Source organism: Herpailurus yagouaroundi, unplaced genomic scaffold (genome assembly GCF_014898765.1).
Source record: "Herpailurus yagouaroundi ecotype Mexico unplaced genomic scaffold, PumYag 186, whole genome shotgun sequence".
Lineage (NCBI taxonomy): Eukaryota > Metazoa > Chordata > Mammalia > Carnivora > Felidae > Herpailurus > Herpailurus yagouaroundi.
Window position 1 is genome coordinate 44,251,644 of NW_024412417.1, and position 27,869 is coordinate 44,279,512.

Below are 27,869 nucleotides of genomic sequence, written 5' to 3' on the forward strand. Positions count from 1 at the left end.
TTACCTTAAAGAGCAATTTCCACGATCCAAGGCTGCAAACCTTGTTGAGAAAGGGAGAAAAGAGGCACGTAGTAGGTGTGACACTGGCGGGATCTGGGATGCCGGGAGGTAAGTCTGCAGGTGGGTACAACGTCCGAAGGATCTGGAGGAAGGAAGGTTGGGGAGGCGGAGGGAAGCGTGGAGGGAGAAGAAGCCAGGACACCAAGGGGAAAGATCATGTCAAAGCACGCGGGGAAGAGAGGGCCGAGGTGGGGAAGAGAGAGCCAGGGATGTGGGGGGTGGAAGAAGCCGCTAGGGCTGGAACTTGGCGGACAAACAGGCGGTGGCAAGGGCTAATACCAGGCAGGCAGGAGGGTCGGCACCCAGGAAGCCTCGAGGCCGGGGCCAGGTTGGTAATCAAAGTACTTTTGTGACAGAAGCAAACAAAAACCTAAAATTCCTCCACGGCAAATCACCAGATGACAAAATCTCCCTCAAACCTTTTCTACAGCAATGTGTCCAAGATTACTGACCCTGCGGAGCCTGGGAGAGGCAATGTCACACAGTAGGTCTGCAGGAAACATGGGTCTCCTTCCTGTTTCAGGGCTTGCCTCTACAGGCTGGACGTCTACCTAAAACAGAGGTCCTGACACTGATTTTTTTCTGAAAACACAGGTATCCCTCCCATTACTCACTGTCAATTTGAATCCTCATTTCCTTGGCCATATGTCCAGTTTTTTGTAGATGAAAACCCCTTCCTTCCTTGTTTGTCCGTCCTTCCTTCCTTCCTTCCTTCCTTCCTTCCTTCCTTCCTTCCTTCCTTCTCTCTCACCCAGACGTCCCTGTTGTTTTAATTTAATGCAGCAACTCTGTTACAATTTTTACTGTCTGAGGTGCTTAGATATCCCTTCCCTACAGTTGGCTGGACTCCCCTTGTCCCAGGGTCTATCCATGCATCTGCTCTAATCACCATCAAGGCTCAGGTAGGCTAGGAGGCAAACACACATTTCTTGGCCCAACGGCCCTAACTGCGGAGCAAGGTGCCATCCCTTGGCGACCTCCACTTTCTAAGTACCTCTGGTGTCAGAGAATGTGGTTGGGGCACAACTAATGCCCCCCTCCCCCCCGCCCCGGGGCCTCTGCTTAGACTCCCCTTTGCTCTGTCCGCCCTGCTCTGGGGATTTCACACTCACCGAACATGTGCCGTGTGCACCATGCACTTTTTGGGGTGTTTGCGATTTTGCCTAGTCCTCCTCACAGCCCGGTGAGGTGTGTTTGTGGGCGCCACCACACGGAACCGTCAAGTGAGCCGGGGAGAGGCTGCGTGACACGATCGAGGTCACAGCGCGCAGGGCGGAGGCGGAACACAATCCTGGGCACTGGTTTCCATCCTCGCTCTGCCACAGAAACGGCACCTGCAAGGCTGGCAGGGCTCCCCCCGTTGGGAAAGTCGAAACTGCAAAATTGTGCTTTCTTTTACTCTCCTTTTGTCTCCGCCCTTTGGCCGCTGTGGACAGGGACACAGCTCCTGACAAGGAAGGGCAGGGCTCGACCAGCACCCTGCGCTCCACATGGCCTCCTCTCCTCCTTGGCAACCGCTGTGCCTGAATCGGAGCTAAGGAGCTACTGATAAAAACATCTTACAGCAAGATCGGACAGAGAAGCGGGTAGTGCTATTTATTGTTGGAAGGGGCTCTCTTAGGACGGAGCCGTCCTCAGGCTAACGCTCCCCATTTCCTTCCCAACACTCAGCCCTTTGAGCGATACCGTGAGGGATGAGGGAAGCAAAGCAAGAAAATATAGCTTAAATTAAATCTGCTTACAGTTTGCAGTCCACTGATAGACACCCAGAGCATGCAGAGCGTGACCTTCCTCAAGGAACTCATGGCTGCCTTAAGCGCCTTAACGTTTATGTTCCATTAAAGACGAAAAGTAACCTTATCCTAACAGCACCTTGCCCCTCAAGGCCCTGAAAGCCTTGCGTCCAAATTCCTTAGAAACTTACACTCTCCGGGGATGCCTAGGTGGCTCGGTCAGTTAACCGTCCAACTTCAGCTCAGATCATGATCTCATGGTTCATGGGTTCAAACCCCGCAACGGGCTCTGTGCTGACAGCTCAGAGCCCAGAGCCTGCTTCAGATTCTGTGTCTCCCTCTCTCTCTGCCCCTCCCCTGCTCACACTCTGTCTCTCTCTCAAAAATAAATAAACATTTGGGGGCGCCTGGGTGGCTCAGTCAGTTAAGCAGCTGACTTCAGCTCAGGTCATGATCTCACGGTCCGTGAGTTTGAGCCCCGCATCAGGCTCTGTGCTGACAGCTCAGAGCCTGTAGCCTGTTTCAGATTCTGTGTCTCCCTCTCTCTGACCCTCCCCCGTTCATGCTCTGTCTCTCTCTGTCTCAAAAATAAATAAACGTTAAAAAAAATTTTTTTAAATAAATAAACATTAACAAGAAACTTATACTCTCCCTGACCCCCACTAATTAGAAAGCACATAGTCAGTCACTCCTCAGAGTGCCACAATAAAATAAATAAATTTTATAATAAAATCACGTTGATGCCCCAAAAACGTCTCAAGAATTCTTTCTTAGCCGTTTGCTCATGAACCCTACTTCAATTTCATCAGGGAGCACTGCTCGTAAGCTCTCCTATTGTACAGCTGAGAAAACTAAGGCTGACAGACAGAAAGTGACCTACAATCCTGCCAGCCTTTGGTTTTCTGGGGCCCGAAATCAAAACTGTAGGAGCAAAAAACCCACCCCTGAGGCTGGGCCAAGATGCAAACTCGCTTCGCTGCCTCCAACCGCAAGCCGTGTTCTGCTCTTCTGCCTGTAGCAGGTGGCGGGGCGGGGTGGGGGGATTCTCTGCCCACCCCCCATTCCCTGCTCTGTGTTCTTGTGATCTGCAACACGTATCAAACATTGGCTGTTTGGTATGTGGAACTTTTCACAACATGCCACATGCAGAGCCAGCTGAATCCGAACAAACAAGTCGGCTGAAAAGTGGCTGGATCAAGGTAGCTATATTTAGACCGGGAGACGAGCAGGTCTTCCTGAAAGACTGGGGCCTGACGAGGTCATCTGTATGCTCATTAACCAGGCACTGGGCTACTGTAAGATTGTTCTAAGGCAACAAAGACACTGGCAGATTTGGGGCATAAAATGCTCATCACGTCATCATTTACAAGAAACGACACTGAAATCAAATCACACCACATAACGGAGCTGTTAAATACATCACACTCCACCCAATAAATGGAAAATTATGAGAAAATTAAAAAGACTTACCTGATGGCATACTTCCTGAAATGACAGCATTTGCAATACACAAAAGTAAAAGCTAAACGCTGTGGAACTAACTCAGTTTTGTTTCCATATATACAGAGAGGGACTAGAAAGAGAGGTGTTTTAGAACGGAAAGAGGGAAGAAAGAGAGAGAGAGAAGGGGAAACGGGGCTGGGAAAAAAAGACAGGGAAAGAGAAAACAACTTGAAAAGAGAAGATAACTCACCAAATGCTGTGCTTATATGAGACCGAGATGGTGGTATTATGGGGTTATTTGTATTCCTGCATTGTATTTTGGTTTTAAATATATTCTCAATGAACATGCGTGCATTTTGCAATGAGAAGAAACCCGTCTGAAAAATCAACCTGCCTCATGGGAGAAAGGGGAGCAGAGATGCAGAAAAGCTATAACTCAGCCCTGGAGGAGGATTTCAGGCACAGAGCTGTGGACCAAGGACTCCTACAAAGCCCGTTGACCTGGCCCCGGGGGAGGTGGAAGGGGGTGGCTGGATACAAGCCTGTTAATGTGACACCAGCAACGTCACAGTCCTCTTCAACAAATTTGGCTTCAAGGATGTCTGGCAGGTCCTTGTAACACTCAAATCAGAGTTCTCAAAGTAAGGTGGACCCTGAAATGTCGTGCTATCTATTCTTCAATCTCCCGAGACATTTACTTTAAAATTAAGGGGAAGTTAAGAAAAGTCTTCTTTTTGAAACCCCTGTATTCATGAGAAAGCGGTTTCAGGGGCCAGGAAGTTCAACTCAAACTGTCTTCAACAAGAAAGAAAACCCAATCATAACCCAAAGGCAGTTCAAGCTTCAAGGATGGCTTAATTCATTGGCTTAGGGATGAAACTCAAAACTCTGATGTCCTTTCTGTTTTTCCTTTCTCTAGCTCCCCTCCGATTACTGCATGGACAGCCCATCGCTCTTTCTGTAATAGAGAAATGGACACAGCAGCATTAGAACTTATATCCCAGCGCCTCAATATCCAGAAGAATAGAGAGAGAAGTCAGGTCCCTCCCTGGACCAAGACCAAAGGGTACGTTGATTGGTAAAAGCTAATCAGAGCCAGGCCTGCAGCTGGGAATTAAATCAGTAAGCCACATGGCTGAGGAAAAGGAAGATGGACGTTTCCCTAGGCAATGGCAGGGTACTGTTGGTAGAAAAGGGAGGATAGAATCCAAGGGGCCAACTGCCATGAAAGTGCCATGTGCTATGCTGGAAGCTTCGTGATGCTTGATCCATTTGGTTGCACAACAAAACGAGGCCTCTTCATCCCCCCGGGGTGGAAATTAAAACTCGGGAACTTTAAATAAATTCCTCACGACTCTAACGGCAAGTGGAGGGCCTTTTCATAATGGAACAAAAATTTTAATGAAGGCAAAAATATCCCTTTAGATCTCAAGTCCCTGAATTTAAAATACCAGCTTTTCCACTGACTAGTGACCTTAGCCAATCCGTTTAATGACTCTGGGACTTCAAAGTTTCCACTGAATTTTTGGAGTCCCTTCTGGCCCTAAAGCTATGTTGAATTTCCCATTTAATGGCCATTTATTTTCCCGTTTCTTATCTCCTCTGGTTCCTATGTCTAAGACTTCAAGGCCATGATCTTCAGAATCTTTTCTACATGAATGTAAACTAACCAGAAGGAAGAGTTAGACCATGATCGTTCCTCACACACTCCTGATTCAACTCTAAAACTCCACCATTGCTGCTTCATTCCTTTGGTTAGTAATCCCTTTGCCCTGGTCCCTCACAGTCCCTCCTAAGGAGGGCTGATAGCCAGTGCAGTAATCCAGCCCAGGGCATGGATTTCTCAGAATATGTTCCTAGGTGAGAGGAACAGTCTAGCCTGTTAAGAAGGGCACTAGTCTGAGAACCCAGATGGCGGCTTTGACGTGGACTCAGGAGCTACAACTTTACAGAGGAGACTAGTCCCCTTATCTCTAGAACACCATTGCTGGCCCTGAGGGAAACCAGGCATGGGGCGATGGGTCACGTGCTGAGAATGAAGAGGAGTGAAAACAACACGGTTCCTGCCGTCACTCAGCTTGAAGCTATAGAAGCCAATGGAAGAGTCCAGTATTTTCACACAAATACATGATGGCAGTGTTGAATGCCACAGAGCGAAGGCACCTGACACTCAGTCAGGCCAGGGGAGACTTCCAGAGGCAAATGGCCAGTGGGCAAAATTCTGAAGGCCGAGTACAAGTAAAGGGGCAAAGGGCAGGGGAGACAGAGGGCGATATATGCAAATGTCCTACATTCTAGCACCCCCACATTAGAGGGAGTGCTAATCCACACGCTACACAAACACATGGTGAGGAACGGAATCATACAGGACGTTCAGATAAAACATTAGGGAATGATTCTAAGAGGTGAGATTACTCCTGCCCAGAGGCTCTGTGGAAGCGGGAAGAGGAAATCTGATGATCCAGCAGGATGTGACCAAGAAAACACAAAGAGGGATATGCACGCAGGGGCGTGCCACAGAGAGAGCAAGGGGAACAGGAAGTGGTCCGGCCCACACCAGGACACGTGTCAAGGGGTAACTTGGTTAAGCTTTATTTCAAAGACCTTGAAGATACAGCTTAGGAATTCACTGGGAATGCATGCTTTCTGCCCCATATCAGAACCTCTCTCTGACTCTGGCTCTGAGACTGAGCCCTTCTCTCTGAAATCCAATCCCTCCCTGGTCAGTTTCTCTTAGTTCCTCCTCCAACATCTTCACGAGCTTCTTTTCATCTGCCCACCCCTGGATGTTCAACCAGCCCCAGAAACCACGTGTAAACTTGTCTTCACCACTGGCTTGAGCCCCTGGCTGTTTGCGTGTGACTGCACAAATTAACTGTAGCTCGGATCTTCCCTGGAGCCGGCATGGACTTCCCTGCACTGGGTGTTTGTGCACACTGTCATACCGAATTATTTGTAAGCAGGGGAGGCTCTTCTCCTCCCTCCAACTCAGTCTTACGTGGAAGTCAAATCTAGAAGACGTGGAAGCATGGTTTTATTAACGTCATTTAGTTCATATATTGCAAATGTATCACATTTGATAAAGAAAATCAACGAAACCAAGAAGCCATTCTGATTGACAGGCAAGCTTGAAGTCAACAGCTAAGGAGGCACAGATAAGCTCTGCTTTTCCCCCCTGATTGCACGAAACACAGTGTATTGAACACTTACAGTAACTACTGTTTATAAGCGTCAGTGTGATAAATGCCTGATTGTTCTCATCCAACCCCCAACATTGGTTTTGGTTCTGTTTTTCATTTTAACTCCCAAGATCACTGTTGGCCTTGATATTTCAAGAGCCCTGAAACCGATGGGAAAACAAAGGTTTGTCATCAATTTCTGTTGGAAAGTTCTGTCTCTAATTATATCTAACAAATGCTCACACTATTCCTCATGAATATTAAAGTCAAATACGAAGCGAGGGGAGCTCAGAGTACGTGCGGACATTGCGTGTGACACAATATCATCATGACCTGGGATGCCGTCTGTTGTCACATGGTCACACCGTAGTGCCAATCTGTGCTGAGCAGCTGCAGCAGCCGGGCCCCTCACGTGTGGGAGCCACAGCGGGAGTGGGGGGGGGGGGGTGGGCTGCTGGCACCAGGTCATGTGATCAGACTTGTACACCTGCCGCATCTCTCCCACAGTGATGCACAGCTGAACAGAAAGTCCAGCTTGGGTTGACGATGGGGATGAGGAGGATGACAGAGGCTGACATCCTACTCCTTGGGGACCCGCATTACCTAACTGAATCTTCAACATGACCTCGCAAGGAAGGTTCTGCCCTAGCTATTGATTCTGCACGGAGAAACTGAGGCACCGGGCACTTGTTTCACTGTTTCAAAGAGGTGGAGCTAGGATGCGAACCCAGGCAGGCTGCAGAAGGTGAGCTCTTAAGTAGGTCCTCAGTGTGTCAACATTCACTGAGATAATACAAATATTTCACTCACTGCACCTTTCATATGAGTTTAAATATTTAAACAGCAAAACTGGGATGACACATGCAGTCCCTGTTAAGCCCTTCCATGGAACACGGGCTGCGCAGCCCCTGCCGGTCTGGTTTGTCGCTCCACTGACGGTGTTCGTGCGAATGGCTGACAAACACTGGGGGCACACAAGGAACAGGTGCAGCGAGGAGGCTGAGCCCAGGGAAGGATGAGGCGAGGCTGAGCCACAGCCAGGTCAGGAGGCATGGAGGGGTCCAAGAGAGCTGAGGAGGAGAACGTCCCAACTGATGGGACTTGGAAATTGACTCAGTGTGGAGAGAGGGCGGGGAAGGGATTCAGGGTGAAGTGTGGGTGGCTCTTGTGGGATCAGCTGGGTGGCAGGGCCATTCACCAACGTCACTTATTCTCCCCTTCAGCGGATGCTTATCACAGGTCCCGTTCTCAGCACTGCGGGTGGAGCAGGGGACACGCAGGACCTGCCAGACTCTGGAGCCAGACTCACCGGGCTGGAGTCCTGGCTCCACAACTTAGTGTCTGGGGGACCTTGAGGAAATCCATGGGCATCCAGAGGCCCAAATTTCCCCTTCTGCAAAAAGGGACCTATCACCTATAGAAGGCGTAATGACTTAAGTACCTTCCCATACACAAAACATTTAAAATATTCTATTTCCTAGCACATAGACAGCACTCAGTCATGATTCACTGAAAGCGTAATTATTAAATTTTAGAGGTGATGCGGGCAATAGATGAGGATATAGTAACACCTGTTGGAGTTGTCTGAAGAAAACCAGAGAACAGTAAGGAACCGAGTGACAATGGGAACTCTATTTTTAAAAAAGTAAGGCAAGGAGCCCCTCTGAGGAGGTGACACTGAACAGACACCTGAATAACTGAGGCAGAACGTGGAGGCTCCAGGTGGAGGGATCCACAAGTCCAGGAGATCTGAGTTGGGAATAAGCTTGGTGCATCCAAGGAAAAGTAAGAGGGAGGGGGTAGGGGGGCAGTAGATGAGTGTGAAGGGGAGGGTGGGTGGAGGGGCAGTAGATGAGGGTGAGGGGGATGTCCAGGGTCCGATCACACAGGGCCAACCAGCACCTGCCAAGGAGTTCACGTTTTGCTCCAAGGTAAACAAAAGGCCATGCAATGTTGTGGCTAAGAGCCAGACTGCCTGGCATGGGATCCTGACCCCAGCTCTTCCTAGATGTGTCCTCCAGTATCCTCATCTGTAAAATGGGGATGGTAATAGTACCTACTCTCCAGAGTTGCCGTGAGGAATATTTGCAAAGAGTGGGAACGGCACCCGGGGCAGATTAAATGTTACGTAAGCGTTGGTGGCCGCGGCTGTTCACCACCATCACCACCGCCCTCATCACCACTATCATCTGTGGATTCTGAGCTGGGAAGCAACATAATCTGAATTATCTGCAAGTACAAAGTAGCACTCTGGCTTCTGCGAGCAGGTTATAAAGGTCGGCCGACTCCTGAGAGCGCCAGCAGGAGATCAGTGTGTCGCACACAGACAGAGGAAGCAGACTTCTTAGGCTGACGTTTCTGTGCGTGTAGATTCCAACATTTCCCCAAGAATATGTATATGCCGGGTCAAGCTAAGCAGTCTTTAAAACCTACTGCCTACCTAAAGCGAATATGCTATTTTAAAAAAGGGTGGGGGGAGTGGGAGAAAGTAATATAGAAAAATAAAACAAAACTCTCAGACTCTTCCTTCAAGAGCATTCTGAGTAAAAGCCAGACTTCAGAGATAATACATTCCTCACAGCCTCTCCTGGAGATAGTCCCAATGAGCTAACAAGACAAAATGAGAAATGCCTTTTCTGCAACTGTCCAAATACAACACAGATATGGAAAAAAGTAACAGGGGCATTTTCTGTTAATTTTCCTGCCTGAGAAAATTTTTAACATAAATCCGTCCTCTTATCTCTGGCTGTCATTGGAAAGAAGGGACATTGGACGGATGAACTGAAAGCCAATTTGTGGGAAAGCCTGACCTGGTAACCCCACTCTCCAGGACAACCCTGCTCTGGTTTAAAATGGATCTTGTTCAAATTGTTGGCCTCTATGGGCGAATTTTGTTCTGTATCATTGTCCCAAGTAATATTTTCCTAATTTTTTTACTGGGCACACACAAATAGGGCAATGAATCAAAGGCACTCTATAAAACCGAGAGGGCTTTTGAGTCTCGCTATTTTAGGAAATAAAAATGACTAGCAGTACAATATCACTGCTCAGACACTGAGCTGAGAGCTTTATGTCTACTAATGGATTTTATGTAACCTTTTACCCAACTTCAGTTATTTACATAAAACTTGGATGATTTTTACTGTATCTCCTGACTATCTCTACTGGCACTGCTTAATATTTGTTTGCAATAATTTGTTCTGCTCCAAAATTCAATTTAAAGGGGAATTGGCATCATTCTCTTATAAAAACTAAACCAGTCTTGCTTTCCATACGTAGGAGATATTGGTCGAAAGTATGAAAGATTCAAAGAAGAATAAGGGTGACTCAGGAGTCTGTTTACAGTGGGGAGTGGGGGGCCCCAGGGGGGTGGAACCCAGACATGTCCACACCGTGTGGAAAATGGACTTCGGATTTTGGACAACCACAGCCTAGCTCCATCCTGGAAAACATCCTCACACTTGGGACTGAAACAGAGATGATGAAACACTGGTAACTAAATAGCCAATCAGGGATCAGACGCTCCGTCTAAATGTTGTCAGCGCCTATGATAATTTTTTCAAATGCCTTATGGAAGTCCTTTTGCCTTTGTAACCCTATCTCTTGCCTCCAGCTTGGAGCACACCCCATTTCGGGGTCTGTGTGTCTCCCGGATTGCAGTCCCTGAGACCCCAAATAAAGGCATACATTGATTTTGCAGTGTGACTTCGCTTGTTTGGGAAAACAGATGAGTGTTATTAAAGTCTAGCCAGATACTCTTGACAGATAATGGAGGTGATCCCGTCCCTGTTCTCCTTGCTTAAAAAAAAAAAAATAAATAAATAAAAGGGAGATTAGCAAAGGTTAATTATATAAATTTATTATCCTAAAATACATTTCTTTCTCGAATTAAACACAAGCCTTGAAAGAAGGTTGAAAATGAAGACAGTTTTCCATTGGGATGGCTATTCCGGAGCAGTATTTCATAGGTCCCTAAATGCATCTTCATTATTCGCAGCCACTGCAGAACAAAGGCTGCTAGTGGCCACCATCACATCACGGGCTCTTTCCCGGAGACGAACCTAGAATTGTACCCCCTTCACAGGCTGCTCTTCTCAGCGTCTCTGTTTCTCAGGTGCATCCAGATAAATAAATCCCAGCAAATGAGATGTAGGAGCATCATCCGCCTGCCCCTGCTCCCCCCGCCCCCCCCCCCCCCCCCAAAAAAAAGAAGGCACTGTTCCTCCTCACTCTACTTTACTCTCCGTCCAGCCTGTGGCTCCATCCAGGCCATGGCCAAAGCTTCAAAAGTCAGCCTGGACCCAAAGGTGGTCTTGAAAGTGGAAGCTGTACTTCAGGACAAAGGAGCAGAAAGACGGCTGGAACTTGGGGTCTGAAGGCCACAGGGACACCATACCAATGTGGTCTGCTCACATCTGGAGTTTAATGTGGGTGAAAAATCATCTTTTGTCTGGCTTAAGCCCCTCTATGTCATGTCTGCATCACTCACAATCCCATATAATTATTAACCAATATTGGTGTTAACACCACACCGTGGGAAATGCTGATTTAAGCCCTCAAGCATGCTGTGAGATACAAATTATGATCCTTATCATACAGATAAAAGACCTGAAATTCAGGAAGATCAAGTGACTTTCCCAAAGGCACAGAGCCTGTAAGAGACTAAGCCACGTTGACAGTCCAGCTTTCTCTGCCTTCAAAGCCTCTGGAACCCGGACTATTCTGTCCCTGGCCCAATGCCCAATTTGTCCCATTGCCTATGATGAAACTTAGTTCTTAAAATAAATGCGGAAATATAAAAGTCACTTTTTTATTATTGAAACGGCCACTGACTCAACTTGTCCAGCAATTCTGGACTGGGCCCCAATATGTAGGACACTGGCCATCAGCAGGCACTGCTCTGTCCCTTGGCCACCACAGTCAGAATGCCTGCAGTTACAGGCTGCCCGGGGGCCTAAATGGTTGAGCTGAAAACAAAATGATGAGATTCAAGATAAACATAACCCTGCAAGGTCAAATTAGTAAATGCTTCATTAAATCTCCTCGAAATAATATACTGGTCACATGTAGTCTTTACAAATATTACACTGCATTTGCAAAGATCTTATAGGTAGATTGCCTCACTTGCAACATTTTCCAAGCATGCAGAAAAATCACAACTGTTCACAAATAAAGAGTCATTTGGAGTTAATTAATTAAAAAAAATTTTTTTAGTGTTTTATTTATTTTTGAGACAGAGAGACAGAGACAGAATATGAGCAGGGGAGGGAAGGAGAGACAGGGAGACAGAATCCAAAGCAGGCTCCAGGCTGTGAGCTGTCAGCACAGAGCCCGATGCAGGGCTCGAACCCATGAACCAGAAGATCACGACCTGAGCTGAAGTCAGACGCTTGACCCACTGAGCCACTCAGGCGCCCCTGGAGCTAATTAATTTTAAAAATTTTACAGAAAAAAAAATGTGCATTGGATGTGGGAAATTGCTACATTTTAATACAGCTCCTAGAAAGTGGAGTGGGGTCATCAAAAGTAGGAGTGCCTGGGGCCGGATGGAGGTCCTGAATGAGTTCTAGGGACTCAGTGTGGTGGTCGGGGGGGGGGGGGTGGCAGGGGGGCGGGGGGAGGATCTCCATCAGCAGGAATTTTGCCCTTGAGAATGTTCCTCCTCCCTCTCCCCATCCCTGATCCCCACATGCAGTGGGGGTGCAGACTCCCTCATTTTAAATGTGGAAAATCCTGGACAAAACAGACCTTATCACTCCTCGCGGTTGAGAGAGAGCCCCTGGCCTAGCCAGGGCACATACCCAGCAGCACTGGACACACAGAGACAGGCTTTCTGCCCTTTATAGCAGTCACTATTTCGTGCGCTCAACCACCTCCTCTAGCTTGGAAACAAATAGTTCTTTTCGTGGTGACACTCTTTCCATCGGCACCAGATGAAAATGCGTCTGTGAGCAGGTCAAGAATGAGGACCCTCTGCCCCGTCTACTCTCAGGGACCCGTCCTTTATGTTACGGCGATAAGACTCGAGAATTTCTTCATGTAACTAAGCCACTGAGCCGAGAAGAGGCAACCATCCAATTATCTGCCATTAGTACCAACTTACTAGCGACAATTACATCATTTCCAGGTTCTCAGCAGCAAGTTCATTGTGCGTCCCCACATGAGTTTCCTCTTCAGTATTTTCTCTGCTTACCCTCTCATCTCACTTCTAGAGCTGACTTAGGAGGGGTGGGAGTGCGGATCTAGACACTACAGGGGACCCTACAGGGAGGGGATCCTCTGACACCCCTGCATGTGGAGGCCTGAGGGGGCCCCTCCCCTGGCAGACCTCTCTCCCCCTGATACTCCCAATTCCATGCATCTATTTCATTCTTAGACTTTCAGAGCCCACTTGGCCAAATCAGAAAGAGGCTGTCTTGACTCTTTGTTGTTTTTTTTTTTTTTTTTAAATAATCGTTTTTTTGAACAACATTTTAATGACTATTAATTGAAAGCCTCAGAAACAGCATGCTTTCTCATTGAGATGCTTCCTCCCTGGGTCGCTGAGCCCTCAAGAGCTCACTATGTTTGTTTAATTGCATGAAATTCTGCCTCTTTTCTTCTTTCTTTCTCCCTCCCTCCCTCCCTCCCTCCCTTCCTTCCTTTCCTTCTTTCACTTGAGAGAGAACAGAGAGAGAGCATGAGTGGAGGAGAGTGGCAGAGGGAGAAAGAGAGGGGGAGAGAGAGAATCTCAAGCAGGCTCCACACTCAGCATGGAGCCTAACTTGGGGCTCAATCCCACACCCCTGGCATCATGACCTGAGCCAAAATCAAGAGTTGGACGCTCAACCGACTGAATCGCCCGGGCGCCCCCAGCCTCTTTTCTTTCTCTCTTTGGTCCAAGTTGTGTTCCCTGGTCTTCCATTCACCGCTGGACAAACATACAGGGAACGCCAACTATGTTCCAGGCGCTTGGCAGGCTCCCAAAGCAAGAACTGAATATGACAACATGGCTCCGGGGCTTTAAGTCTCATCTTCCACATGGAGGGTTTACTTATATCCCTAAGTTATCAAAACAAACAAACACACAAACCGTCAAAAAGCGACCTCATTTTAATAAGACTAGGGGGACTCTGAGCAAGGTAGGCTACCTTAGGATGTCCTTTTCATTGCCAGGGTCTCTCAGGAAACCCCTGCTAGGAACCTCCAGTAATGGAAAGTTCACCAGGAAGTCAACATCCACGGGGGCATCCAGGACTTCAGAGAGCTCTGGAAACAGCTCGGGCCACACAGGAGGCACTCAAGAAACATTTACAGAATAAACAAAACCCACCAGGGTTACCGGTTCAGCCCATGTAAATTTCATGCATGTCTGTGGATTCTGGCTCCTTCCATAAAACTAAAAATAGCCAAAGTTTATTGAGGGCCTAGGATGTCAATCTCCCTTCTAAGTGCTTTCATAATATTAACGTTTTCAATTCTCAGGATGCCATGAAGAAGGGAGGAGGACCATGAGGCCCGGGGAGGGTGGCAGCAAGTCCCGGGTCACCCAGAGGGAGCGGGACCCAGCCGGCTGCGCTCCACAGACCGACCCCGCTCTCTCCCCCACCCGCAAGGAAGGCCACTCTGAAGCGTGCATCGCATCGTCTCTGCCAGATGCAGCAGGGGTCCTTGGCCTACCCTCACCTTTCTCTCAGGTGCCCGTGCCTCAATCACGCTCAGCAGGTGCCAGCTGCCCCCACACAGGTGCAGGCTGGCGGTGCCACTGCCTGGGAGCAACCTTGCCAGTGTGGGGGGAATAGCAGGCCAGGGTGTCCACTCCAGGTGTGCCCAAGCCAAGTAGGCTGAGCCCAGGTGTGCCCCCGCCAATGTGCCCACCCCAGGTAGGCTGAGGTCAGATGTGCCCACGCCAGCTGGGCTGAGGCTGGGAGGACCTGCTGGGGGGGCTCTCCTTGGTCTCTGGACAGAGATTTGCCCTGACGCCCCCAGGCCAGAAGTCAGGACACCTGGAGGTCAGGTGTGCCTGGCAGAGTCAGACCCGGGGAAACAGCACTCAGGCCCTCCCAGGGATGCTGCCCGAGCCCTGAGCACCTGGCCTTCCTCCTCCTGGGCCCTCGTCACTCTCCTTGCCTTTGTCACTAGGCCTCTTGGGCCCCCACCACCGTGTCTGAGCTCTGAGACAGCAGGGTCTGCCATCAAGCTCTGCTTCAATAATTTTTTTAAGTTTATTTATTTATTTTGAGAGAGAAAGAGAGAGAACACAAGCAGTGACAGAGGGAAAGAGAGGATCCCGGGTAGGTTTGCGCTTACAGCGCAGAGCCCAACGCAGGGCTCCAACTCACGAACCGTGAGATCATGACCTAGGCGCCTACTGACTGAGTCCCCCAGGCGCCCCTGCTTCAATTGCACCTCACACACAGCCGACTTTCAGAAACTGGGGTTTGATGCAGAGAATCTCCACAGAAGCTACACTAAACGTGGGGTGGCTTTGGAGACTGTTCCTGCCAAACGTGGCGGGCGCTGAAGCAAGGAGGCCATGACCTTGTGCGTGTGCGTATGGGGGCTCCCAACGTACCCACACACATTACCTTACCTGATCCCCAAAACAGCCCTACTGTTTCTACCACTGGTGTCCCATTTACAGAGGGAGCTAAACAGAGGCTCCGGGCACAGGGTCACAAGGAACCCGGGTGAACTCGGGTCCGGCTAACTTCACACTCTACTTCCTATAACACAACTAACTGCTATACAGCTTCCAGTGGTTTCTGGAGGCGGATGATAAAGCAGCGGGCCCAGAGATGAGGGCTTGTGTGCTGGTGACCTCTTATGGATGTGCTCCAGTGGGAGAAGCCTGGGGAACCCAGGGCAGGGGACGGGGGGAGGCACACACAGTGCATTTCAGGGAACCAGCCTGATCCCGCAGGGGACTCTGGAACATGAGTTACACCTCAGCCTGCCCCATCCGGAGACAAGAGGCTGGGCTTCCCCATCCCTGTACTAACAATCACGGGTACGAGGCAGGGGCCGGGGGTGGTAATGGGGGACGATGGGACTCAAAGCCTCAGGCAAGTTCAAATCTTGAACAAAGTGCTTGTTCCCAGCAGCCTGGGGTGATCCTCCAAAGCCAGCTCCCAGGTGCCCGTGAATGAGAGCACGCTGTGCGGTGCGGGAGAAGCGCGGAAATGGGGAGGGTGCATGCTGTGAGCACGTAGCTGTGAGATGCTCCGACGGGGAACTGGCCACTTTCCCGGGGCGGGACGTCGCCCTCAGAGAACCGGCATCGGCTCTTTCTGCCAATCTCGTGGATCCGAAGAGGCAGGAGGGAGGGACAGGCATGCAAAGTGGAAGGAACAGCAAAGGCAGAGGCAGAGACGCAAGAAGGATGGTGTAGCAGATTGGAGAGAGCTTCCCGGGAGGGACTTGCAGGTCAAGCAGGCTGAAGGATGCCACAGCGAGCTCAAAGGGCGAGGGATGAGTGGCTCGGCCCCGGTGGCAGCTGGGTCACGGGGCCAGCCAGCAAAGCAGACTCCTGGCCTGCCCACAGGATCGACAATGAGGGACCCGGGCTTCAGTGTTTCTGAGCTGACTGCTGCCCAGAAACGGAGCAGGTGGGAGAAATTCCATTAACGTCTCGGTTTATCCAGAGACACCCTTCCTGACGGCCCCAGGTGGGTACTCAGAGCCCCGGAGTTCGAGTGTTTTACCTGCTTAGTGTTCGCCATGAAAACAGGCCTATTTGATATTTAGGTGCACTTTAATGGACCCTGAAAAGAAATGAGATGGATTCCCTTAAAGAATAAATGTCACCTCGCCCCCTACACGATGAAACTCTTAACTGCTTCCACTTAATGGAAATGGAAATCACCTCTCAAAACATTACTAAAACTAATCATAGTAATTTTTACACGTTTCCACAGTTTACCGAGCTATTTTTCCTCTGGCCTTCATGAGCCATGAGTAGCAGATGCCTGTTTGTGCCTAATCACCCCACACAGCCTCAAAGATCTGAAGTTCCCGGACCCACAGATTGACCTCAGCGGCCATCCCCCCAAGGGGAAAATTTGTTAACACCTCTGGGAAGGAAGAGACTGCAAAACCTATTCAATAGCACCGCTCTGGTGAAAGGAAAGGGTCACAATTCAGTATACTTAACATGTATTCACAGGTACGAACCTGCCACTTACCCACAGCCCTGACCCCAGGAGAAGAGAGGAAACAATTCTATGAGACCCAAAAAAGGTAAGCAAGGCTTTGAATCGAGCCAAACCGCATTAAAAAAATTTTTTTAAGTTTATTCATTTTTGAGAGAGAGAGACAGAGCATGAGCGGGGGAGGGAGAGAGAGGGAGACACAGAATCCAAAGCAGGCTCCAGGCTCCAAGCTGTCAGCACAGAGCCCAACACAGGGCCTGAACTCATGAGCAGCGAGATCACGGCCTGAGCCAAAGTCGGACACTTAACCGACTGAGCCACCCAGGCGCCCCAAAACCGCATTTTAAAATGTCTCACTTCTGGCCTGTCTCCCTGTTACACCTCAAGCCTCACATGTTAAGTGGTCAAAATTCACCTCTGTCTCTCTCTCAGGTCGCAGTGCTTTGGCTTATAGGAGGCTTCTGAAAAGTTCTGGAACAGCGGAGAGACTTCCTGGCCTCAGTAAATCATCACATGACCACCTATAATTGATACTTCTCTGTTTTCAGTAATGACCGAGATGCCGTGGACCTCAGATTCACCAGGGCCAAACACCGCCCCCCACCCCCACTGCACCCACATCCACAGAGAAGTGGCCCCCTCTGTGCCCTGCCCTCAGTTCCAGGGGCAGACCTGCCATCCATCACAGGTGATGGCACGTGCGTCTGTTCTGTAATGCTGGGATCTTTCTAGAATGCCCAGGGAGACAGTTGCTCCTGGCTGGCGGGAGCTCAGAGCCCCTCGCAGTGTAGTCCAAGAGAAGAAACCATCGGTTTCCCAGAGAAACCTTCCCCAAGTCACCTGTTAAGCACATACTGAAAGAAGGAAACAGGACAGTGCACAGGCAATGGCTGCATTTCACGCGGGGAATTATTATTTTTTCTTATTCACAGACTCTAACCATAAACGTCGAGCTTGGAAAACTCAATGAGAAACTGTTTCACATCCAGAGAAGCAGTATCTAAATCATCTGCGAAACCGTTTCCGCAGACTGTGGCTGCCAGAGAACGGGTATGTTTAAAAAGAGAACAGGGGCGCCTGGGTGGCTCGGTCGGTTAAGCATCCGACTTCGGCTCAGGTCATGATCTCACGGTCCGTGAGTTCGAGCCCCACGTCGGGCTCTGTGCTGAGAGCTCAGAGCCTGGAGCCTGTTTCAGATTCTGTGTCTCCCTCTCTCTCTGCCCCTCCTCATGCCCTGTCTCTCTCTGTCTCAAAAATAAATAAACGTTAAAAAAAAAAAATTTAAAAAAAATAAAAAAAAAAAGAGAACAAAAATGTAAAATTCTGCCCCTTGATCTACGAGACAACCTCTTGCGTTTGAACAGCCTGGGTTTATAAGTCTTCTGAGTGCGTGCATCTCCTGGGGCCAACCTGATGAAAAGAAGTCGGGGGCTCAGTCGGGCATGACGTGGCCCCCAGCCCCGCCTGCAGTACTTTCTCTCCTCCCCTTGGCCCCCCCGCCACCCCACAAGTGTCCTGTGCACACCTTGCACCGCTCAGGCCCCAGTCATTTTGCTGCATGCGCCCAGATCATCCTTCTCCACCCTTGTCTGTGGGGCCAGCTTCCGCTCCAATTCAAGACCTCACCTGGGACCCCATCTCAAGGTCCATCTCTGCTGGACTCGGGGGACACTTCTCTGCCTCCCTCAGGGGACTCTGAGCTCCCCCACAGCAGCAAGGCAGACGCCCATCCCCAGCAACGTGTCCCAGGGACCAGCATGGGCCACAGTGCTGCTCAGAAAGGACAACTGTCTGCACAGAAGGGACACTTACTCCAGCTAACAGGTGCCGTGAGCTTGCTGTACACTCCAGGCACCACTCTCAGACATTTCTTTGCAAAATTCATTCGATTCTCAACACAAACCCAAGAGGTAGGTACCTCTTACCAGCCCCACTTTATAGGTGAGGAACCCGAAATTCAAACTGGCTAAACAACTTTTCTAAACCCACACAGCTGGCAGGTGTCGGACGTAGGATTTGGACCTGCAAAACTCAGAGCCTATGGCTCTCACCACTACTCAGCTCTGCTTCTCTGGACATGGCATGCTTTTTCCATTTCCGTTTTAGAGATAAATGGAACAGAAAAGCCAAATTAAATCATTTGTCCCCGCAAGACCACTCCACTAATGTAAAAATAAAGACATCATTAGGTCCCATGTGTTTTGACTCCTTCTGATTCTTTTTTCAGTATATCCTACTTCATTGTCTAAACATACATTTTTCTTTCTTTTTGCTTCCTTAGAACTATGTACAGGTGATGGAAATTAGGTCTGGATGATTGTATGCAAACAGCACTGTTAAAACTTCCTTCATTGTTGTACCTGCAGAGGGCGCCCTACCTGGGGTGGAGAATACTCCTCCTCCACTTGAAGGTGGGCTGGTCTTGCACTTTGGGGAAGGGACCCCTTGGCAGTTACCAGCCCAGCCCTTTAGAGACCTAGAATCTCCTCTCTCTCTCTCTCTCTCTCTCTCTCTCTCTCTCTCTCTGTGAACTGAGCTACCGTTTAAGAAGATAGACCACTCAGCTGGAGATGGGACCTCAGCTGTTGCCTTGGGCAGTCGAGCATCCCAACCAAGGGATCAGACATGTGAATGAAGACGTCAACCATCCAACCTCTCTGCAGAAATCTCAGCTCTGGGCAACACATGTGTGACCTGGCTGAACCCAGCCGACTGAAAACATCAAGAATAAATCATCATCCTAAACCGCGAAGTTTTGGTGTTCTTGGTGCTGCTGCCATATCTAACTAAACATGATACAATCGGAAATTCACCTTGAGTAAGCAACCACACATGCTGTCTCTTCCTCATGCAGGAATCCTTGTTGTGACTGTCGCTGGCCTCTCTGTTAGCAGTCCGATCTAAATATTATGCTCCTATAAAACCCAAGGGCACAGCAAGCGTACCCTAATTATCCCCGCATCCAACAAGACCAAAGAAGAAAAAGCAACCTTTTTTTCCTCCCCCAAACTGCATTTCATTTTTCTCTTCTCTGTTTCTGTGGTTCAAGTCCTCCTTTCTCCAAGCCGCCTACTGGTGGGGACTGCCAGCCCCAAGAGAAGGCTCCACTGGTGACAAGGAGTTGAGCTCAGGCTCTAGAGTCACAGGGGAGGAACAGCATCCTCGTCGGCTACCTGGGGATGGCTGTCGGCAGGGGGGCTGGGGTGCCAGCCCCACCAGATTTCTGCATCCCAGCCTCGTCCTGAGAACAGACCTGGCCTCGTGCCCCAGATCATGTAGCCACTCACAGGTCAGACTGACTGGGCACTTCCTTTGTGCCAGTTCCTATCCTGGCAATTGACCATTTGTACTCTCTGTGGATGTGAAATGTCCTCCTTTATCGTCTCTAAGACAAGAACACTACAGAGGATGGATTTTTAGCCTCGTCCTTTTCTTTTAATTGTTTATTTATTTTGATGGGAGGAGAGAGAGAGAGAGAACATGGGGAAGGGGGAGAGAGAGACAGAGGGAGGACATGGAGAAGGGGAGAGAGACAGAGAGAGAAAGAGAACATGGGGAAGGGGGAGAGAGAGACAGACAGACACAGAGAGAGAGAGAGAGAGAATGAATCTCAGCAGACTCGCACTGTCAGTGCAGAGCCCGACGTGGGGCTCGAACCCATGAACCATGATCTGAACCCAAGACCAAGAGTCGGATGTTTAACCAACTAAGCCACTCAGGTACCCCTATCCTCGTTATTCAGCTAAGGAAATAAAGTCCAAGTTGCCAACTCCTGGGGTTACACACAAGTTCATGCAACGTCAGGTTCCTACTCTCTCAGCCAATTCCAGCGACCTTCGTCTGGCAGAACTTGGGACGGAGACAGCGCTCACCAAGCAGGGCACCGCAGGCTTCCTGAATGCACACGGGACACGGGAGACTTGGTCTCAGCTGCCTGATTTCTTCGCCAGAGAGAGGAGCACAGTGGAAGACACGGAACGCCGTGGCAATGCGGTGACTTATTACTTAATGCTGGACTCTGCCCAGGGCCGGAGGAGGAGCAGGCGGTCTCTGGTATCTTTCCTTTTAGAGCCCACAGGCTCCGCCCATAAACCAGCGGCAATCTGTGATGTCCTCTTGGGTGGCCTGAGCAGCCTGCTCTGCCCTGCCCCTCCCCCGCCTCCCCCAGGGTGGAGCTAAGCCGACCCGGCTGGCTGGTCTACACTCCCAGTACACGCCAATCTGTGGGTATTTAACTACATTCGATTTTTTTTTTTTTTAGAGAGAGAGAGGAAGAACAAGCAGGGGAGGGGCACAGAGAGAGGGAGACACAGAATCCGAAGCAGGTTCCAGTCTCTGAGCTGTCAGCACAGAGCCCGACACGGGGCTTGAACTCACAAACCACGAGATCATGACCTGAGCCAAAGTCGGACCCTCAACCGACTGAGCCACCCAGGCGCCCGAGCTGAATGCAATTCTATTCACCAGAGTATCACTGCCAATAATGAAGAGGCCCAATTACCAGGGAAATTCCAAAAGGAATTTTTTGAAGGATACCAATGACCAGAGCTTTTGACTCTACCAGATCCAATGTCCGCAATAATCTTTACTACCTTTATTTGTATCTTTAAAGTTCAGCCAACTTTCCATAATTCCGTCTTCTTATCTCCTTACTTTCTCTCTACTCCACCCCAACATCTTTCTCCTTCTAGAAATATGATTGATCCACGCATCCTCCCAAATTGACTAACGTATTTCATCTTGGCGCTGATCCTCATTTCTTGTGTAAGAAGCTCCATATTTTGGACTCAATACCCTATCGCACTGAGCACCAGCAGGGAGCCCCGGATGCCCCCTAATACCCAGCCTTCTCAAAGCTAGAAACTGGGCTGTCCTTGGCACTCCCTCTCCCAAAGCTGGAGTGTTGATCTTGACTCCTGCCCTGTGTCTGAGAAGAACCATTAACCTGCCAGCTTACTCGGTCTGATTCTCAGGATTGACAACAGGATTGATTCTTCCTACCCACTTGCTGGAGGCCGGTTGCCGTCCTTTTTCTCCCTGACTTGACCCTGGCCAACCCCTCACAGCCAGGTTATCCCTGGGAGAGGGTGTTCTCCTTCAGCCGGGCTCCATCATGCACACATGGCCACGCCAACAGTGGGTCTCCATTTCCAAAATGCACGCATCAGACACGCAACATAACTTACTGATGCTACCATGTACGTTGCACCCTGCCACGCCCTGGCATGTAGTGAGAAATGACGGTTTACTGGTGGAGAATAAGCACCCCACTCCCATCCCGCTGCTCACCTGTCTGCCCGACGACGGAGGCGCTCAGTCTGTGGGGGATCCTTGAGGACACCTTCAAGGTCACTCGGATCTGGTAATACCTATGGAAGGAACAGAGGACAGGCTGATGAAGATCAGACCCCTCACTGTTGGCTTCTTCCAAAAGTAACCAGACTTAGTCCTAAATGCCACAGAGAACCGTGGAAGTTTCTAGGCAGCATGTATGATCATTTGGCACCAAAGAGGGATTCATTCTGTCACCACAGTGGGAGAGGGATGGGACGGGGCCAAGATGGAAACAGGAAGTTGAGTTGACAGGAGATCGTGCGAGACACATGCAAGGTTGGTGGCAGAAGGGACAGGGAAAGGAATAGGTGGGTTGGTCATAGGGCACAGGTACATTAAGGGGCATGGTTTTTCTTTAGTCAGAAAAGTCCATTCTAAGGGAAAATGGAAGCTTTAACGCGTGGGGTGGAATCCACACACAAACTGAGTTGCTATCCTGTTGCAACACAGACAAATACTTCCTTTAGAAACACAACAGCTGAGCTGTCGATCCTGGGGGTACGGCCAAACGCTGTTCCCAGTGCATTTCTGTGCCCTTATTTTTAACATGTCACTCCCATTTCCAAATCCCATCATTTCAGGACACTGTGTGGGTTCCCACGCCATCAGCAAAGCCTCTGATCTGTCCGCTGCCTCCACAGGTGCAGAAGCATCTTTTGCAATTCCGTGCCTTGCAATTAATGGCCCTTTTGCTCGCAAGCTCTTAGGAACATTTCTGGCGTCATAATTGTTCTCCCCTTCCACCAATTTCAAGCTCATTGTGAAACAGAATGTGCATAAAACCAAGTGAAACAGAGGTAAAATGGACCATGAACACATCCATCTCTGATGGCTCACTGAGCTTGTGGCCGGGGGCGATGCTGCGTGCTGAATATCCCCCCAGGAGGTTCTGTTGATGGTCCTGTGTTCGTTTTATGTGTGTGTGGAGAGTGGAGGAGATGCAGAACACAGAGCACTGGGACCAGAGTCACAGCTGGAGTTTGGGTGACCTCACTTGTGAGCTGGGTGACTTAGAAGATACCACACAGCTTCTCTGAACTTGTTTCTGCACCTGTAAAAGGATGACTTAAAAAAAAAAATATCTGCCATGACATCTGCTTCCAGGAAAGATGGAGTGGATATAATTTTCCCACCACATATGACTAAAACCTCTAGACAATATAGGTGAACACAAGATTTTTGCAGAAGAAGGAATCAAACAGTCTAAGGACCTCAAGTACCAAAGAGAGACAGGGTGGTGAGGTCTCCACATTTTCTTTTTGCCTCACATGTCCCAGAGAGAAGCCAGCTATCCAGAGATTCTAGTGGCTGCAGACAAAAAAAAAAAAAAGAAAGAAAGAAAGAAAAAGAAAATCCCCAACAAAAATGCCTGCTTCCTCTAGACAAAAAACCAGAAAGGGGGCAGCCGAGCACGACAGAAAACTTTCAGCCAATAGTAGTTGTACTCCAGCCACACTACACACAGAAACTGTGGTCTCACCTCCGTCCATCCCGGCAAAGGCCAGTGGGAGCCTCGAGGTCCACTCCTACCAAAGCTTTAACAAGGCACCTTCCTCGCCCAGCAAGAGAAGGTCTTTGAGAAGGGGGCCAGATTTTCACCACTAATGGATGGTAAGGAGAACCTCAACAACCCTGCTTTAAGTACAGACCATGTGGGGGGGCCTGGGTTTCTACCCTCCTCCCTCTGCAGTAACAAGGGCACAAATTTGCTCAAAGGATTTCTGACAAAGTTTCAAAAGCAATTCAATGGAGGAAAGGTGACCTTCTCAGTCAACGGTCCTGAAGCAACTGGACATCCGTAGGCAGAAACCAAACCAAAACCAAACAAAAAGCTCCACTTAAATTTCACACCTTACGCAAAAATGTATTAATTCAAAGTGGATCATACACTTATAGGGAAAAAATGTAAAACTATTAAACCTTTAGGAAAGAAAATAAAAGAAAGCTTTAAAATCTAGGGACAAGGGCGCCTGGGTGGGTCAGTCGGTTAAGCGTCAGACTTCGGCTCAGGTCATGATCTCACGGTTCATGAGTTAGAGCCCTGCGTCAGGCTCTGTGCTGACAGCTCAGAGCCTCAAGCCTGCTTCTGATTCTGTGTCTCCCTCTCTCTCTGCCCCTCCCCTGCTTGTGTGCTGTCTCACTCTGTCTCAAAAAATAAATAAACATTACAAAATGTGTAATAAATTAAAAAATAAAATCTAGGGATAAGAGTTCTTAACCTTGACCCCAAAAGCATGATTCACACACACACACACACACACACACACACACACACACACACACACACACACACAAATTGATAAACTCGACTTCATCAAAGTTAAAAACTTTTGTTCCGCAAAATGTGCTATTGAGAGGGTTATATTATGACAAGCTACATGTGAGAGAAAATATTTGCAAATCACATGCCGTTGGCCATCATTACTTATGGATTCTGTATCTGTGGATCTGCCACTTGTTAAAGTTCATCTGTAACTTCGCACTCAATACTCACGGCCTCTGTGGTCACCCAGACATGCTCCTGGGGAGAAAGGTCTGACTCACCTCACGCGCATGTTTCCACCTGAGATCGAGCTAAGGCAATACTACCTTCTTTTTTCAGTTCTCATGGTGTAAACAAATTTTGTTTACAGTCTACTTGGTGCCACTTTTTATTTTGTATTTTTGTGCTTCTTGTGGGTGACTCTGCTATTTAAAATGATCCCTAGCAGTGTAACTCAGGCCTGAATGAAGCTCGTCTAACACACTGTAGTGCCATCCAATGTCCCTAACTGCAAGAAGGCTGTGATGTGCCTTGCAGAGACAACAGTGTATTAGATGAACTTCGTTCAGGCCTTAGTCACAGTGCTATTGGCCATGAGTTCAAGGTTAGTGAATCAAAAGTAGATAGATAGATAGATAGATAGATAGATAGATAGATAGATGATAGATAATGGATGGATAGATAGATAGATAGATAGATAGATAGATAGATAGATGATGGATGGATAGATAGATAGATGATAGATGGATGGATAGATGATAGGTAGATGACAGATGATGGATGGATGGGTAGATGATGGATGGATGGATAGACAGATTGATTGATAGATAATAGACAAATGACAGATGGATGGACAGTTAGATGATAGATAGATAGATGGTAGACAGACAGATAATAAACAGCAAACACTGCCTTAAACAGAAACACACCTAAAACAAGGTTAGGTATTGATCAGTTGACAAACAAGTTGTGACCAGAGGTTCCCAACTCCCAGCTCTATATTTCCTTGAGGAGCAATGGCTCATCACACAGAGGCAGTTTACTACCATTGTGGGATCCCCAGAGGGGCACAATAACAAGTAACCTCACTCATCTGGGTGAGGGAGACTAAGCCAGAGAAGAAAGTGCCTGCCCTGTCCATAGCAGACAGCTGGTCCTCAGCAGTTGCTAATTACCACTGTGCAAAGATGCTGATTGTGTACCGTTAGATCTTTCAGGTTTTCCAGGGAAGATTGAAATTGGGATTTTTGATAAAACATCTTTCAAATGTTAACCGTTGCTTCATAAATTAATGACAGTGACAACAGCAAGAGCGAAACCATTGGAGGCAGCAACCACGGCCACCGCATTCACAATCAAGCGCTGTGTCGACACATTTGCAGGCTAACTCCCCTGGCGTCACCAATCGGCAAACTCTGATTTATACAAATACAAAATGTCACTTCTAGTGTTTAATAAAAGACCTATGCATTTCCATAATTTCATCATCAAAAGAAGAGAGGCAAATCCCATGTACTATCAGTTTTGATATTCTAATGTCTTCTTCTCTGAACACGAAATGGGTCAATCATCGCCAGAGGCTACGCATCACGACTCTGTCAGGCTGTGCTTGGAGCAGTTATGCGTCAGGAGCCCCGATGTATGCAATCTTGTTGGGTCCTCTACAAATCCTCTGTGAGAGAAAGGACCATCCCAGCTGCTAACCAGAGCGGACACTGGGCCACTGGAAACACCCAGCTACCGACCCAAAGTAGTAATGCTAGCAAAGGGCAACCAGCATTCCTTTCCAGAGATGAAATGTATTTTTTTTTATTTTTAGCCTGCCACCCCTCCCATTTTACTGCATAAATTAAAACCTTTTATAACTAATTCCAAAGCACTGTCTGAGTTCTTATTCCTTAAAATCATTTGGTGTTGCTGAATCTTACTTCAAGGAATCAGTCATCATTTTGAACTTCAGATGCTTTACAGGCACTTATGGAAAGAAATAAGTTTCAATGAGACTGGCTCAATTGGGCTCTGCTCTGATTAAACAGAATGCTTAAACCCCTTTAATAATTCTCTTCAATCTGACACGAATTTCTGCCAGGTCATAAATCCATAAACCATGTGTCAAACATGACATACATTATATCATTTCATCCCTGCAGGAAATCTTTGATATGCTTACTGTGATTTCCATCTTAAAGATGAGCAAACTACCCTCTGGAGATGAAGGGATTTGTCCAAGCTCACACATTCAATAAGTAATGTTAGCACATCTCCAGGAATGACCTGATTATTTCCCACATGGATTTCCCTTAACCGTCTTAGAGCCACCTTCTTCTGGCTGGGGTCGTTCAAGGAAGACACTGTGAAGGAGGGAGGAGTTAGTTTAAGTCCTTGGAGGATACGCAAGTGATGGGAGAGCAAGTTCCAGTCAGAAGGAAGAAAGAAGCTAAGACCAGGAGATAGAAACTTCCAGACGGTATGCTAGCATGCTCCAGTGGTGTAGACTTGCAGAGAACTCCTTTTGGGAAATAAATAAATCTAGTCATCTTTTACTTTATTGGCTTCCATCTATAAGAGTGGCATAAACTATGTCCTTTACATAATGTGGTAGCAGAATAATGCCCCTTCCCAAGGCGGTCACGTCCTAATCTCCAGAACCAATAAAAGAGAGTTAAGATTGCAGATGGAAGGAAGGTTGCCAACCACCTGGCCTTGAAATTAGATTATTCTTTATTACCTGGGTACACCCAAGGTAACCACAAGGGTCCTCCCAAATGGAAGAAGGAGTTAGAAGAGGGAGAGTGACAGGGTGAAACAATGCGAGAAAGACCCTACCAGCCACCGCTGCCATCAGCCAAGGTGGAAGGTGCCATCAGCTAAGAAAGGCAGGCAGTCTATATGAGCTGGGAAAGACAAGGAAACAAAGTCTTCCCTAGTACCCTCCAAAATGGATACAGTCCTTCCAACATCAAGATTTTAGCCTAGTGAGATCCATTTCAAACTTCTGACCTCCAGAATTGTCAGATTATAAATTTATGTTGTTTTGAGCCATTTAATTTGTGGCAATTTATTGCAGCAATTGTAGTAAACTAATGTATATAGGTTTTCAAATTTCTTCATCATGATGAAACGAAAGGAAAGGAATGATTACCCCCATGTTAACAATATACAAACTGTGACTCAGAGAGGTTAGGTAATTTTCCCCTAGTCGCACGGCTACATAATGGAAAGTTTAGGGATTAAAACATAGGGCCATTTGATTAAAACCAAGCTCTTATCTGGGGAGGCAAACACAGGTGCTTTAAACTTCATTAGCCTCCCCTTAACTTCCCCATCACTATTACCACCAGGAGTCCAATCACATTCTCCCTCTGATCGCTAATGCATTTCCCTTTGTTTTCCCAAAAGCACCTTTAGAATAAGAATGCTATCTTTTGCTTCTTTTGTATTCCTCCTTAGAGCTCTTAGCACTGTATAAGAACAGAAAATCATCTAATAAACATTTGTTCTTGGTTGATTATAGAAATATCCACTAACCACCAGCTGTTCTTATTCATCTCTGTATTTCCAGCAACTAACATGGTGCTTGCACATAGTTGGCATTCGGTGTCAGAGGGAAGGAAGGAAGGGAGGAAGAAAGGGAGGGAGGAAGGAAGGGGCGGGGAGGATGGGAGGAAGGAAGGGGGTGGGAAGGAAGGAAGGAAGGAAGGAAGGAAGGAAGGAAGGAAGGAAGGAA

The 27,869-nt window shown here is 48.2% G+C and overlaps 1 protein-coding gene across 4 annotated transcripts in view; it reads right to left on the minus strand.

Moving 5' to 3' along the window:
* The window catches only part of FAM135B (family with sequence similarity 135 member B), a 289,972-nt gene that overhangs the window by 116,951 nt on the left and 145,152 nt on the right, over nt 1–27,869 (minus strand). For all 4 annotated transcript variants that reach the window (XM_040494489.1, XM_040494488.1, XM_040494486.1 and 1 more), the window contains exon 3: nt 21,835–21,914. In XM_040494489.1, coding sequence (XP_040350423.1) covers nt 21,835–21,914 — 80 coding nt within the window. The remainder of the gene's footprint in view (nt 1–21,834; nt 21,915–27,869) is intronic.